The following is a 14,589-nucleotide window of genomic DNA, read 5'->3' on the forward strand; positions in this document are numbered from 1 at the left end:
CTGTACATATATCTATATTCTATGATGCTGGTACTTTTTTCCCATTTTAAGACTCAGATATTAAGTAACATACCCCAGGTGTGCAGCTTGGAAGTGCTGAATCAGGTTTTGGAAAAAGATCTCACTCATGAGTCTATGCTTAAACACTGTGCTAGGAAATCAGTTAGGCCTTTGCCAGGGCAGTAGTGTTTTAAGGGCGGAAAATAAGGGTTAAAAAGTAGTTTTAAAAACTATTGGCCTAGGTGCGCCTGGCTGGCTTGCTCAGTTAAATGTCCAACTTCAGCTCAGCTTATGATCTCACGGTCCGTGGGTTCAAGCCCTGCGTTGGGGGCTCTGTACTGACAGCTTGGAACCTGTTCAGATTCTGTATTTCCGTCTCTTTCTCCCTCTCCCCTGCTCATGCTCTCTCTTTCTCTGTCTCTCAAAAATGAATAAACATTAAAAAAATAATGATAAAATAAAAACCATAAGCCGAAGCTGATATTCTGCCAGTAGATGGAGCATCTGCATGGGTGAGGCAAAATGCTGACTATGTTAAAAAATGGCATAAAGCTATAAAAAGTGAAATGTAGAATATTTAAGATAGTTCTGTGTGAACCATCTGGAACTGCCTTTTATGTAGGTTTGACTGTGGCATGAGAGGAGAAAAAGATACCAATGGGAGAAAAGGTGTTGGATTTAGCCATATAGATACAGAGTGGGTGAAGTCAGATATGTACTAGCTCTAAAGTTTTGTTATGTAATGGATAAATCCTTGTGTAGTAGAGAGATGTTACTGGTAATGAAGGAAAAAGGAAATTAAAATGACTAGAAATGGAAATTTCACTCTGAGAAGAAAAGGACCTAAGTTGAATTCTGAAATATAGACAGATAATTTGATAATATATTTTGAGTGGAATTTCTAGAATTACTGAAAAGGAATGGTTAACAAAATTATGAAAAAGGCAACAATAATAAAAAGCCAGGAATATAGTCCCCTAGAAATAAAATAAAACATGTCAAACTAACTCCTCTCCCCAAATTACTACTTAGTAATGCAAGGAAATGGAGTAGACTATGTGTTTAAATAAAAATCTCATACCTTTGTGGTCAAGATGGAAGATGTTTGTTTTTAAATTATGTGATTTGACTGTGAGCAGCTGCATTCTCAATACCTCGTTGGGTTTGGCCACAGTGCATGGTCTGAGGATGGATCTGACCCCGCAGGCTTGGCCACAATTGTTTGCTCCAGGGTGAGTACCTCAAAGTCCTCTTGTAGGACCTTTTTCATTAGAGCTCTTAATGGAAGGAAGGGCTGGGAATATGTGAGCCTAGAAGTGATTAGTAGTCCTTGAAAGAGTCTGGTCTGTAGTGGAAAACAAAATGCTTTCGCAGAGAGAAATAGAGGCAAAAGGTGGGGAGGGAACGAACATTTTTTGAGGTTCAGTTACCCTCTTACCTACCCCTGGTTACCTGGGCGTCCTTCAAATCTAACTTGTGTGGGCAAAAGAGACTTCTGTTTATAAGAATGAAGAGTCCTGACTCATATAAACAGCTAGATGCTCTCTGGGTCTCTTCACTTGTGTTGGGCTCCATTTTCTCTGAAACAATACTGGTTTTGCCTTTTTCAGTCTGAAGATCATTCTCAAAAGCGAAGATGAGTTAAGTTCTGTTTTCTTTGCCATCTGTTACATTACGTCATTAGCTGTAAGCTCTGGGCCTGTATTGTTCTTACCCTGTTTCAAGCGGAATGAAACTATATTCTTTAGTTGGTAATGATAATTATTTGCATTAAAGTATAGTCCACAGAGGAAAGCCTACACCTTTGCAATCACTTCTCCTATTAGGATACAGGATCAGATAATCCCACTGAACCTGGAGGTGGTACAGACCCACTTTGGCCTGAGGCCAGAAGATGAAATAGCTAGCTTGTTCTAGAGTCCTGGTCAGGTTGGGTTGAGAGGGAAAAGGGATCTTACACCCAGTAAGTTGTGCCAACTAATCCAGTGTGTAATTGTATTCAAGTGATTTTTAAATTAATGAATTTGTTATTAATGCTTCTGTTAATGTGTTTTTTGTTTTTATTTATGTTTCCTAAAATGAAGACTCTCTTAAATGTAGAATCAGGATTTGGTGGCAAGGCCTGGTTTTTGATTCAGCTACTGTGTATTGAAGGCTTATTGTGGGATAGGTCCCGATAGATATTTTAGGATAAGTTTTTATCAACACTTTGTAAGATAGGGATGATTGTCCACAGATACAGATGGGAAAACTTTGATCAAAGAACTAGAAAACAAATGGAGGAACTGGGTAAATACTCAGATTTTATGACTTTGAAGAAACTTCCTCAGTTGGAGTTCCTTGAGAGAATTAACTCCTGGTGTCCTTGGGTAGCCACTGTATGTATGAATTTCTCTCGTGTGCATCTAGAGTGGAAAGAGGTATGTGACATCTTTGGGAGAATTAGTAAAATAGTCCCTCAGATTTCTGTAATCTGTTCAGATAAGGAGGCAGTCAGACCAGAGCAGGAAGGTATGTAAAATAATTGTGAGGGATAAGGATGCAAATGTGACAGATGGTTAGATTGTGGAGCATTTTAAGGATTTTAAAAAGCCCAGCACAGAAGTCTGGCATATCTCTGACCACACCACATTACTCTCCCCTTCGTTTACAAGGTAAGAAGTTACTAGTGTGACTTTCCCCTCCTCCTTCCTTGATTTGGCACAACCTACTTCTCTATTTTAAAAATAAAAATAGAGGTATGAATATCCTACAGAGGACAGAATGGAATGTCTAAGAAGGTAGTATCTACATCTAAAAATTCATCTACAAATGCTGATTATGACACACTACTGAGTTTATTTTCCAGCCATAGTTTGCAAGGCACTGCTGGCTGGTATATGCCCAAATATGGGTTATTTTCATCTGAGGCGTTGTGCCTCATCATCAGCTTTACTAGGTTTGCTGCATTTTTCCCTGAAAAGCTTATACCAAATTCCAGTCCTACCAAACATGTACGGTAGCAGCCCTGTTTTCTCACTTCTCACCTATACTTGGTATTATCGGATTTAAGATTTCTTAAATTAATCAGATGTGAAATATTATCTAGTTGTATCAATTTGCATTTCCATCATCATCTTCGGGGTTGAACATCGATTCATGTGTTTGACTGTCAGAATGTCTCTCTTTTGTGAATTTCTTATTCATTGTTTGTCCATTTTTTTCAGTTAGGTTGTTTGTCTTTATTATCGATGGGGGGATTTTGATTGTTCTCATTTTGGGAGGAATTTTAAAAAAACACCTCTTTTGGATGTATGTAAAATATGTACATATGTTAAGATTTCTTTCTCTAGACTGTGTGTAACCAGAATTCAGGTCTTTTTATTCCCTATTAAGCATTTTTTGCAGTTTATCTCTGTCTCTCACTGCTAAACCAGATTGACTGGATGCTTAGAAGGGAAATTGATTCCTGGTATGTGCAACAATAGCACATTGTTAGGTTTATAACACCAATTTTTCTTCAAAAGTAGGTAGTTTTTAAAAATATTAATAGTATTAAAGAATTTGTACTTAAGAATTGAAACACGTACTGAGTTTTATCATGTATTGTTACCACTTTCTCAATAATTATAATCTCATGAACTGTATTTCGGAAGTGTATTGGTTTTGGATGGTGAACAGTCAAAAACAGTCCTTAAAGTTTAACCAGTGTGTAAGCATGTTTGTGATGTGGCCAAAGAGGATGATCTGTTTAGATTTCATAGTTTTGTAATTTTTCTTTTAAGTTTATTCACCTATTTTGAAGTAGAGAGAGGGAGCACAAGTTGGGGAAGAGTGGAGAGAGAAAAAGAGAGAATCCCAAGCAGGCTCCTCACTGTCAGTTCAGAGCCCGATGAGGGGCTCAAACTTAAGAACCTGAGATCATGACCTGACCTGGAATCAAGAGTCGGCTGCCTAACTGACTGAGCCACCCAGGCACCCTTCATAATGTTTTATTAAAGCTATTTATTCCTTCTCTGTCTCAGCTTCCAGATTTTAAAACTTAAATTCATCAAAAATATGAATGACATGAAGTACATATATGAGGTAGTATATGAATTCGTGTATCCTTGAGTTTCTTTCTAAGCCATAACATCCTCTTCAGACAGACACACCCTTGAATGTGTGCTCTTTTGCTTTTGATTCATGTTTGAATCCTGCTTTCACCTTTTAAGAACCTCTTCTCACATCCTTTTTTCTTTAAAAATATGAGAGGGAAAAGTACAGTAAAACAGAAGTACTAATAATAGATATTTCTTTTTATTAGCCACTTCTTGGCTTCTGTGCAATGCTACTGATTTCCTGCAGCCATGCAAACGAATTTGGTCACCTAGCAACAGAAGCTGGAACTGATCCTAGCACTGATGCAACAGTAAGAACGTGCAGTTATAACAAAAGGAGTTCTAACACTGTGTTGCATTTCCTCAACCTCTTTTTATAATTTTAGCTGTAATTTTTACTATAGGTGAACAGAAAATAAGCTATGAAAGTATTTTATTTTCTTAGTAGTCTATACTGGAAAGTCAGAATGGCAGAAGGAAGCTCAGAACATTTCATCTAGTGCATTGCTTATTCATGCTTAGTTATATTTTCCGAACCTATCAATATTCAAGATATTTGAATATTCAAGATATTCAAGAACTTGAATGTAGTAAAAAGACATCCTGAGCATGAGTGTTTGATTTTTTTCTTACCCGTATAACAGGGACCATGGCATACCTTACGGAAATAAAGGTATGTGAGGGGCATAGTAAAATTGTTCAAATTTGTTTAAATATTAAATTTTAACATTTCCAAATGGTCGAATTTTACTTTTTTATGTATATTAGAAGATTTGAAGGATTTTTTTTTTTTTAATGTTTATTTTGAGAGAGAGTTGGGGAGGGAGGGAGAGAATCCCACCAGACTCATTGTGGATCCCGACTCGGGTCTTGATACCATGAACTATGAGATCATGACCTGAGCTGAAATCAAGAGTTAGAGGCTTGACTCAGCCACCCAGGTGCCACAAAGGAATTCTTGAGCAGTTACTATCTGATGGTAGCTATTAAAATTTGGACTTAATATATACTACCAAATGAAATAGTTTCTTTTAACATGTCCTGTCCTTTGAGCTGATGAGTATGTCTTCCAAAGTTGTTCCATTTCTTTCCTACAGAACAGATACCTTATAAATTTGTTGGAGATTGATGGGATTGGAGAATAATTATTAAATGAATATTTGGAAGTCTGAAGACTATGTTTGGATTGAATGAGGTCGACAGATCAGTGAGGAATCTTTCTTATTTAGTCTCAATAATTCTTGCTTATAGGTTACACTTAGACATTTAGAGAAATAGTGGCAGATTCCTGAGTTTGTTATAAATGAAATATATAAATATATAATATAAATATATATGAAATATATAAATAAATGAAATATGTATAAATGAATATGTAAATATATATAAATCAAATATATAAATGAAATCATCTTCAGATACCCATTCCTTTATTCATTTGAATGACCATTTGCCTGGGGCTTTGTGTACCCACAGATACTGGACAGTATTAGAAGAGGAACAGAATTAGCACCATCTCTACTTCTAGCATTCTAGTGGTCATAGACGGCATAAAGCTACAATAATCTACTCAAAAGCATTGGTAAACTGTTATGAAGGCATCTCTCAACAGACAGAATCTCATAAGCTGATTTGAAATTAGAGAGCCTTATCCAAGCATTTGTGGCCTTTTCTTCAGTGCTAGGGGCAACCTAGATTTAGTATGCGTGTGGAAGCTATTGCTTTAGCATCTCGGTGCTTTGTATTATTAGTATTCTTTACGTTAAGTACTAGACCAAGAAAGATGTTTATAAAAAACAAGTAAATAAAAATTTAGACTCTGACAGTAATTTTGGATTGTTCATTTTGGTTTTTGTCTGAATAAGTCTTAGTCTTAATGTATGTGTTGACATCTAAAAATAGGGTAGACAGCTCTTTAAAGAAAGAGATGCTCAGTTTGGGAGAGGACAACTCCTTCATTGTGGTAATTGTAAATGGTAGGTGATTAGTAGTTCTGCCTGTTGTTGTATGTGCTATAAAATAATCCTGTGTTTCTTGGTCTGATTTAAGCAGTGATTTCCTAGGATTATAATTTCAGTTAAATCTAAATGATCTTATCTAATTAAGTTTATGTACTTAAAAAATGCAAGAAGGTTATTAGGGGGTAATGCCTATGAAAGATTTAGGGAATGGAAATAAAATTGGTCAGGGAAAGCTTTTAGACCACAAAGTAGACTTTTCTTCCTTTACTCTTGATGTTCAGAGTTTTCTTACGGTATCATTTTCTATCTAGAGAACTTATTATAACAATTGTTTCAGAGCAGGTCTTCTGGCAACAAATTCAGCTTTCCTTTATCTGGGAATGTTTTTATTTCATCTTCATTTGTAGAGGATATTTTTACTTGACATAAAATTCTGGGATGACTGTTCTTTTCTTTCAGTACTTGAAAAACATGCCACTTCTTTCTAGTCTCCATGGTTTCTGTGGAGAATTCTATAAGCAGTGCATCACTTTTCTCTAGCAACTTTCAAGATTTTTTCTTTGTCTTCAGTTTTCAGCAGTTTGATTGTGAGGTGTCTGGGTTTGAATTTCTTTGAGTGTATCCTTTTACAAGTTTGCTGAGCTTCTTGAGTCTGTAGGTTTATGTCTTTTGCTAAGACTGGGGAATATTTTTTTCTACATTACACTCTTCTCTCCTTCTGATACTCTGATGAAGTGCATGTCAGGTGTTTTTTGTCCCACAGGTCTCTGACGCTCTCTTCATGTTTTCCAGGTTTTTTTTGTTTATTTTCATTATTTTCTTAATGTTTATTTATTTTTGAGAGAGAGAGCACGAGCAGAGGAGGAGCAAAGAGAGAGGGAGACACAGAATCTGAAGCAGGCTCCAGGCTGCAAGATCATGACCTGAGCCGAAGTCAGACACTAACTGACTAAACCACCCAGGCACCCCTTTTTATTGTTGTTTAGATCGTTTGTATTGATTTTCACTGACTTTTTGTGTTATCACCTTCATTCTATTATTGAGTCCATCCAATGAGTTTATTTTGATTACCGTATCTTCTGTTTCTTTGCTAAGACCTTCTGTCTTTTGTTTGAAAGTGTTTGTTCTTCCTTATTAGAGCAGTTTTATAACTTGATATCTAAAGTCTTTGATGATTTCAGTGTCTTTGTTCTCTTGGCATTGATGTCTGCTGAACATTTATTCCCATGTGAGTTTAGATTTTCTTAGTTCTTTGTATGCCAAGTAATTCTGGATTGTATCCTGGGCATTTTTAAATACAGTTGACCCTAGGGGCGCCTGGGTGGCTCAGTCGGTTAAGCGGCCGACTTCGGCCCAGGTCATGATCTCGCGGTCCGTGAGTTCGAGCCCCGCGTCGGGCTCTATGCTGACAGCTCAGAGCCTGGAGCCTGTTTCAGATCCTGTGTCTCCCTCTCTCTGACCCTCCCCCGTTCATGCTTTGTCTCTCTCTGTCTCAAAAATAAATAAACGTTAAAAAAAAAAAATTAAATACAGTTGACCCTTGAACAATATCCTGCACAATTGAAATTCTGCATATAACTTTTGACTCCCCCGAAACTGATAACTTACTGTGACCAGAAGCCATACTGATAACATAAACAGTTAACACACATTTTTTAAAATGTTTTTATTTTATTTTTGAGAGAGAGAGCAAGCAGGGGAGGGGCAGAGAGAGAGAGAGAGACACAGAATCTGAAGTGGGCTCCAGGCTCCAAGCTGTCAGCACAGAGCCTGCCTGACACGGGGCTCGAACCCACAAACTGTGAGATCATGTCCTGAGCCGAAGTAGGACGCTTAACCGACGGAGCCACCCAGGTGCCCTAACACACATTTTGTATGTTGCATGTGTTATATACTATATTCTTACAGTAAAGTAAGCTAGAGAAAAGAAAATGTTACTGAGAAAATCGTAAGGAAGAGAACATACATTTATCTTACTGTATTTATCAGAAAAAGAATTCACATATAAGTGGATCTTTGTAGTTCAAACCCATGTTGTTCAAGGGTCACCCATATTATGTTACGAGATTCTGGGTCTTGTGTAAATTCTATGGCGAATGTTAATGTTTTTGTTTTAGCAGACAGTCAACCTGGTTGGGTTCAGGCTGTAAGTTCTGATCAGTCTTCTCTGAGTTGTAATTTCAGTGTCTGAGCTATTTTAATGTGTCCTTTTTGTATGCCAACCAACAGCCATTCTGGGACCTGGAATCTAGTTCTGTCCCCTAGTTTAGTTTTCAAAGTCTGGCATATTCCTTAGGGTCAGACCCATGCACGTGAAACTTGAGAGTGAACCTAAGGGTTCAGAAACAACTTTAAAGGGTCATGTTGTTTAATTCTTCCCTCTCTGGGATCTCCCTATGACTTTATAGTTCTCTGGGGCTGCTGTTTTGGTCATTCAGCCTGAAAGCTGGGGCTTTTTTTACCCTGCTCTGTGCATTTACGGAGATTATGCCTGTACCTGGGGGTGGGTGGTAGAAGGACAGAGAGCAGATGCAGTAGAGGTTTTTGCCCCTCCTTCTTGGGACCACAGCTCCTCTGATTAGAGAGAAAGGATCCCCCCTCTCAGAGTTTTAGGTTTCTCGCTGTGGAGGTAGATTTCTAAAGATATCCTCCCAAGATTCTTGTCCCCTGGTTATTCAGACATTAATCTAGTTACCGCTGTGAAGGGACTTTACAGGTATAATTAAGGTTACTAAGCAGTCGACCTTAAAATAGGGAGATTATCTAGGTGAGCCTGGTATAATTCACATGAGTTCTTAAAGGCAGTAGAGGTTGGTAGAAAGAAATTCAAAGTGTGAGGGATGTCACCTTTGTTGTTGGCTTTGAAGATAGAGGGGGCCATGAGCTAGGGAATGTGAGTGGCTTCTATAAGCTGAAAACACTCCCTATGCCAGTTAGGAAACAAGGACCCTGGTCTTAAAACTGCATGGAACTGCATTCTGCAAGAACCTGAATGAATCTGGAAGCAGATTCGTTCCATATTCTCAAAACAAGAGCCTAAGTCACTGACACCTTGATTTCAGCTTCGTGGGGCCTGGAACAGAGAAACTGCTGGAGCATGTTGGACTTCTGATCTATCAAGCTGTGAGATAATAAAATTGATTTAAATTAACAGTCCAAAACTAGTGTACCTACAGACTGCCTTGAGCTAGAGTTGCAAGAAAATGGAGGGGAAAAACATGTGATTTCCCTTCCCGTCTTTCTGAACGGTAGGAGAAACCCATTCCTGTTTCTCATGCCAGAACTAGAGGGCTTCTCCTGGAGTTCTGTGTCCATATTCTGGGTGCCTCGTTCTGTGTTTTGGCTGTATTGCATCCAGGCTGAGAGGTAGTGGTGGGAGAAAAATAGTAAACTCACTACTAGTTCTGTGACCCTCTTCTCAATCCACTTACTACTGTTAATGGTCCCTGACTTGCGATGATTTGACTTAAAATTTTTTGACTTTATGATGGTGTGAAAGTGATAGGCATTCAGTAGAAACTGTACTTGGAATTTTGAATTTTGATCTTTTCCTGGGCTAGTGATACTTTGCAGTATGATCTGCATTACAGTATTCAATAAATTACATGAGATATTCTATACTTTATTATAAAATAGGCTTTGTGTTACATGATTTTGCCCAACTATAGGCTAACGTAAGCATTCTAAGCATGTTTAAGATAGGCTAGGCCAAGTTATGATGTTTAGTAACTTAGGTGTATTAAATGCATTTTCAATTTACCTTATTTTCAACTTATGAGTTTATCAGGATGTAATCATAAGTGGAGGAACATATGTAATTACTTTTTAAAAAATTAATTAATTAATTGAGAGAACAAGCAGGAGAGGGGCAGAGAGAGTGGGGGACAGATGATCCAAAGCAGGCTCTGTGCTGACAGCAGCGAGCCTGATCTGGGGCTTGAACTCACAAACTGTGAGATCATGACCTGAGCTGAAGTCGGAAGCTTAACTGACTGAGCCACCCAAGTGCCCTTGTAGTTACTTTTTAATGTCCTTAAATGGCTGCTGCATTCATTCTGTCCTGATTTTATAACTGTATTCAGTGGGATAGAGTGGAATGTGTTTACATGATCTTACCCAGAACTGGAACTCTTAACATGTGTTTTGAAAAAATCCTTTATTTTCTTATAAAAGGAACGTTTGTTCTTTGTGTGGAGAGTGGTAATCTCCAGTGATAATCTCTGCTAAAACTTTAATGTATATTCTTTCAGGCTTTTTCCTAAGCTTTTACAAGAATTTGTTTCTTTCTTTTTTTTTTAAACAAAAATGGGGTCATAATTTTGTAAAGCTTGCTTTTTTTCCCCCTTAAGGTGTCCTGGGCATTTTTCTGTGTTAGTAGATGTAGAGTAATGAACCTCACTTTTTCATTGTGAATGGTAATACTGGAATAATAGCAACTACCATTTCATTTAACCAATAAGGGAGTGTATTAATTTGCCAGGGCTGCTGTAACAAAATGACACAGACTGGGTGGCTTAAACAGACCTCTATTTTTCCACAGCTCTGGAGATTGGAAGTTCAAGATCAAGATGCTGGCAGGGTTGGTTTCTTCTGAGACCGGTCTTCATGGCTGGTAGATAGCCATCTTCTCCCGGTGTCTTCACATGGTGTCTTAGTCCATTTGAACTGCCAAAACAAAATACCATAGACTAGGTTATTTAAACAACAGAAATTTATTTTTCTCACAGTTCTGAGGACTAGGAAGTCTAAGATCAAGGTGCTGGCCAATTCATTTCCTATTGAGGGCAGACAGCCTCCTTCCTGGCTTATAGATGATTGCCTTCTCACACTGTCCTCACAGTGTAGAGAGACAGAGAACACTCTGGTGTTTCTCCTGTTGTCTGATAAGAGCCCTAGCCCTATCAGATTAAGGCCCCACCCTTGTGGCATCATTTAACTATTATCACTTCCTCACAGATGTCTCTAAATACAGTTACGTTGGTGGTTGGGGCTTCAATGTAGGAATTCGGGAGGGGTGGAGATGGGGACATCTAGATATTCAGTTAATAACACATGGCTTTTCCTCTGTACCTGTCTGTGTCCTAATTTCCTCTTTTTATAAGGATACCAGTCCTGTTGGATTAGGGCTCACTGTAATAACCTCATTTTAATTTAGTGAGGTACTGAGAATTGGGACTTCAACATGGGAATTTTGAGAAGATGAAGTTCAGCCCATAATAGAAAGGTACTTTTATTTTCTCCACTTAAGGAAGCTGAGGCTCAAAGACTTTGACTAATTTGGCGAAGATCACACAGCTAGTAAGAGAGAGAATGAGGATTCAAACCCAGGTAGATTAGCCTCAGAGTCTGCTGTCTTAATTACTTGGCCATTTTCCCTCCCCCCAACCCCTACCTTGGCACGGCAGTTGTTGGGCCTTGCCATGATTATTTAATCCTGTGTTGGACGTATGGGTTTTCTCTCTTTTCCAGTTAGACAGTGCTGTATTGAACATGTTTGTATAGTTAGCACTGTATACCTGAAAATATTGCTGAATTCACTAGAAATCAGTTTATCCACAGAAATGACTAAATGTATGTATTTTCCCAAATCCCCTCTGAAAATGTACCCATTTACTCTTCCAGCAATAATCAGTGAGGGTGACAAGTTTTGGAAAGCAGTGGAAAAACTACTTCTTGTGGTAGGCTGCAGATAATTTGAATTGGGTACTTACTGTGGATATCTGAGTGAAACGAAGGGTACTCTTTCTGTTAGGTAGGGTGAAGATCATATAAAATGGTATATCCTAGTCAACTCATGATTTGTTTTCTTTTTTTTCAGAATTTTGATTCTGACATTAGCAGTGTGGGAATAGATGGCTGCTGGCAGGCAGACAGTCAGAGGCTTCTCAATGAGGTGATGGTGGAGCACTTCTTTCGACAAGGGATGCTGGATGTAGCTGAGGAGCTCTGCCAGGTAACGGTGTGCCTGCTAACAGTGTGCCGGTGGGTGAGAACATGATACAAAATGAGGGAACTCAGGGGAGTTTTGAGTTTTCTTTTGGCCACAGACAGATTTTTAATATTTTAAGTACCAGGGCTGACCTCATTTTACTAGAAAGTCCTTTTTTCTTTTCTTGTTTTTTTTTTTTTGAAGAATTTTTTTTGTGTTTATTTTTGAGAGAGAGTGTGTGAGAGCGCGAGCAGGGGAGGGGCTGAAAGAGAGGGATACAGAGGATCCGAAGCAGGCTCTGCACTGTCAGTGTAGAGTTCAGTGTGGGACTGGAACTCATGAACTGTGAGATCATGACCTGAGCTGAAGGCAGATGCTTAACTGACTGAGCCACCCACATGCCCCACAGTTCTAGAACTTCTTATTTGAGGAGTTTTTTTTCCTTATTCCTGCCTCATCACAGCGGTCCCAGGTAATCAACCAAGGGGTCAAAAGTGATACTACTTTCTCCATTTCCTCTTTTGTTAGGGAAGGTAGTATAGCAGAGAAGAAGAGAATAAAGAAGTTTACGTATGTTCTGCTGATCTGGCCCAACTTGCAGCATTTTGTTTATCAAATAAGTTTCAAGCTAAAATTTACTTCAGTGAGCAGCTTTGCCTTTTATTGCTAGTAGAATATGAGCTTAAGGATCTCAGAATAGTTCATCCATTCTACCTAGTTTAATAATGGCAGCTGCCATGTATTTAGAGCCACAGGCCAAGCCCTGCCTTTATTCCTTACTGCAATCCTGTGAGGTAGAAATTGCTTCCATTCTACAGATAAGGAACCCGAGGTCTGGAGAAGTAGCTTGCCCAAGGCCATATGGGTTCTTCGTGAAGAAACTAGGATTCAGTTCCAAATTCATGTGTCTTCAAACTCCCTTTTAGTCCACCATATGTTACTGTATTTTCTGTTTAGAAAAGTGAAGGACTATGAAAATTAAATAGTTTAATGTCAGTATGTAAGCTAGACCTCTAATCTAAGCCTTTTCTTTTTTCTTTTTTTTTTTTAAGATTTTATTGTTAAGTAATCTCTACACCCAGCATATGGCTTGAACTTACGCCAGGATCAAGAGTTGCATGCTCTACTGACTTAGCCAGCCAGGCACCCCTTCTATTTTAAATAATTCGGAAAGCCAATAATTCAAGTCTTTCTCTGTACCTTTATGGGAATTTTGTGTGTGTCCATGTAAATTTCCTAAAGTGAATTGTGTCTTTTAGCGTTAAGCTTATTTATAAGTAACAAAGACCCAAAATACCACTGGCTTAAAAATAATGGGTTATATTTCTCTTGCACAGAAATAGGAAGTAGTAAGCCATCCACAGCATCTATAGTAGCTATGCTCCATGAGGCTTTTGGGGACCTAGCCTCCGTGTAGCTCTGCTGTTACTAAGGTGTCCCCTGTCCTTATGGTCCAGGATAGCAACCAGAACTCTAGGTACACCTTTTGGTATTCCAAGAAAGGGAAAAGAGTACATGTTTGTATTTCACTGGCCAGAACTTCCATCTCGCAAAGTCTTACTCCATACAGTTATGGAGTACAGCTTTATTCCATACAGTTATGTACTCGGCTAAAATCTGGGGGCTCTGCTACTTTGGGAAAGAAGAAGGAATGTTAGTAGGACTCAGTCATCAGTCTGTACCATAGAAACACATGTTAAAAATTATTTTTAATGTCTTGCCTCATATTTTATAATTTAGAATATGCTTTTAATATATTTCTTTGTCTGATTACTGCTAACAAAAGTTCTTTCTGTTTTTTCAGGAATCTGGTCTTTCTGTAGACCCAAGTCAGAAAGAACCGTTTGTGGAGTTAAATAGAATTTTAGAAGCATTAAAAGTCAGAGTTCTGAGACCTGCTCTGGAGTGAGTTCCTATGTTTGTTTTCTTTTGAATACTTGGGGAGAACTCTCTGTAAGGAAACTTAATTAGAAAACACATTAGAGATTTTGACATATATCTGTACCCCTCTATATATCTCACCTGGGGTAGACTTCAGAGAAAGTGAGGAAGAATTATTTTCTTTCTTTTAGCAAAGTGAGAATGGGGGATGGACAAATATGAGAAAATGGTTAGAGCCTTCTTATCAGTTGATCTGAATTCCCAGAAGAGAAAAAGGGTTTCCTATATCCAGGCTATTCTACTGCTTTAGACTAGCATTATAACTGAAGTACTATTGTTCAAGTGGTCTCAGTTTGATATTTGAACCTCCATAATGTGCGGGGTTCTGTGCTAGCATTCTAAAAAAACAACTTAATTGGCTATTGGAACTAAGTGGTATGCAGGAAGACTGCAGATATTGTTTTGAAGGAGTTCTGTGCTCATTACTACATTATAAAATGTAATGATTCACTGTGAACTTGTCATTGATATGAATTATCTTAAATTACTGAGTAAGCTATGATAAGTAATACCCTAGAGCAGGATCAAGAAAGGTTTTTTGTCAAAGGCAAGACAGTAAATATTTTAAGTTTTGCAAGCCACATAAGGTCTCTGTCACATATTCTTCTTTGCTTTATTTTACAACCCTTTAAAAATGTAAAAAAACAAAACAAAAAAACCCACAAAACCATCTTGGCCA

General features: G+C 38.2%; 1 protein-coding gene across 6 annotated transcripts in view; it reads left to right on the forward strand.

Annotated features, from left to right (window-relative positions):
- The window catches only part of RMND5A (required for meiotic nuclear division 5 homolog A), a 67,711-nt gene that overhangs the window by 23,775 nt on the left and 29,347 nt on the right, over positions 1-14,589 (forward strand). For 4 of the 6 annotated variants that reach the window (XM_027052671.2, XM_053200876.1, XM_027052669.2 and 1 more), the window contains exons 3-5: positions 4,286-4,390; positions 11,859-11,993; positions 13,774-13,874. In XM_027052671.2, the coding sequence (XP_026908472.1) occupies positions 4,286-4,390; positions 11,859-11,993; positions 13,774-13,874 (341 nt within the window). The remainder of the gene's footprint in view (positions 1-4,285; positions 4,391-11,858; positions 11,994-13,773; positions 13,875-14,589) is intronic. The other 2 variants (XM_027052673.2, XM_027052672.2) reach the window with 1 other exon arrangement.

The sequence above is a fragment of the Acinonyx jubatus genome, chromosome A3 (assembly GCF_027475565.1).
Source record: "Acinonyx jubatus isolate Ajub_Pintada_27869175 chromosome A3, VMU_Ajub_asm_v1.0, whole genome shotgun sequence".
In the NCBI taxonomy this organism is placed as follows: Eukaryota; Metazoa; Chordata; class Mammalia; order Carnivora; family Felidae; genus Acinonyx; species Acinonyx jubatus.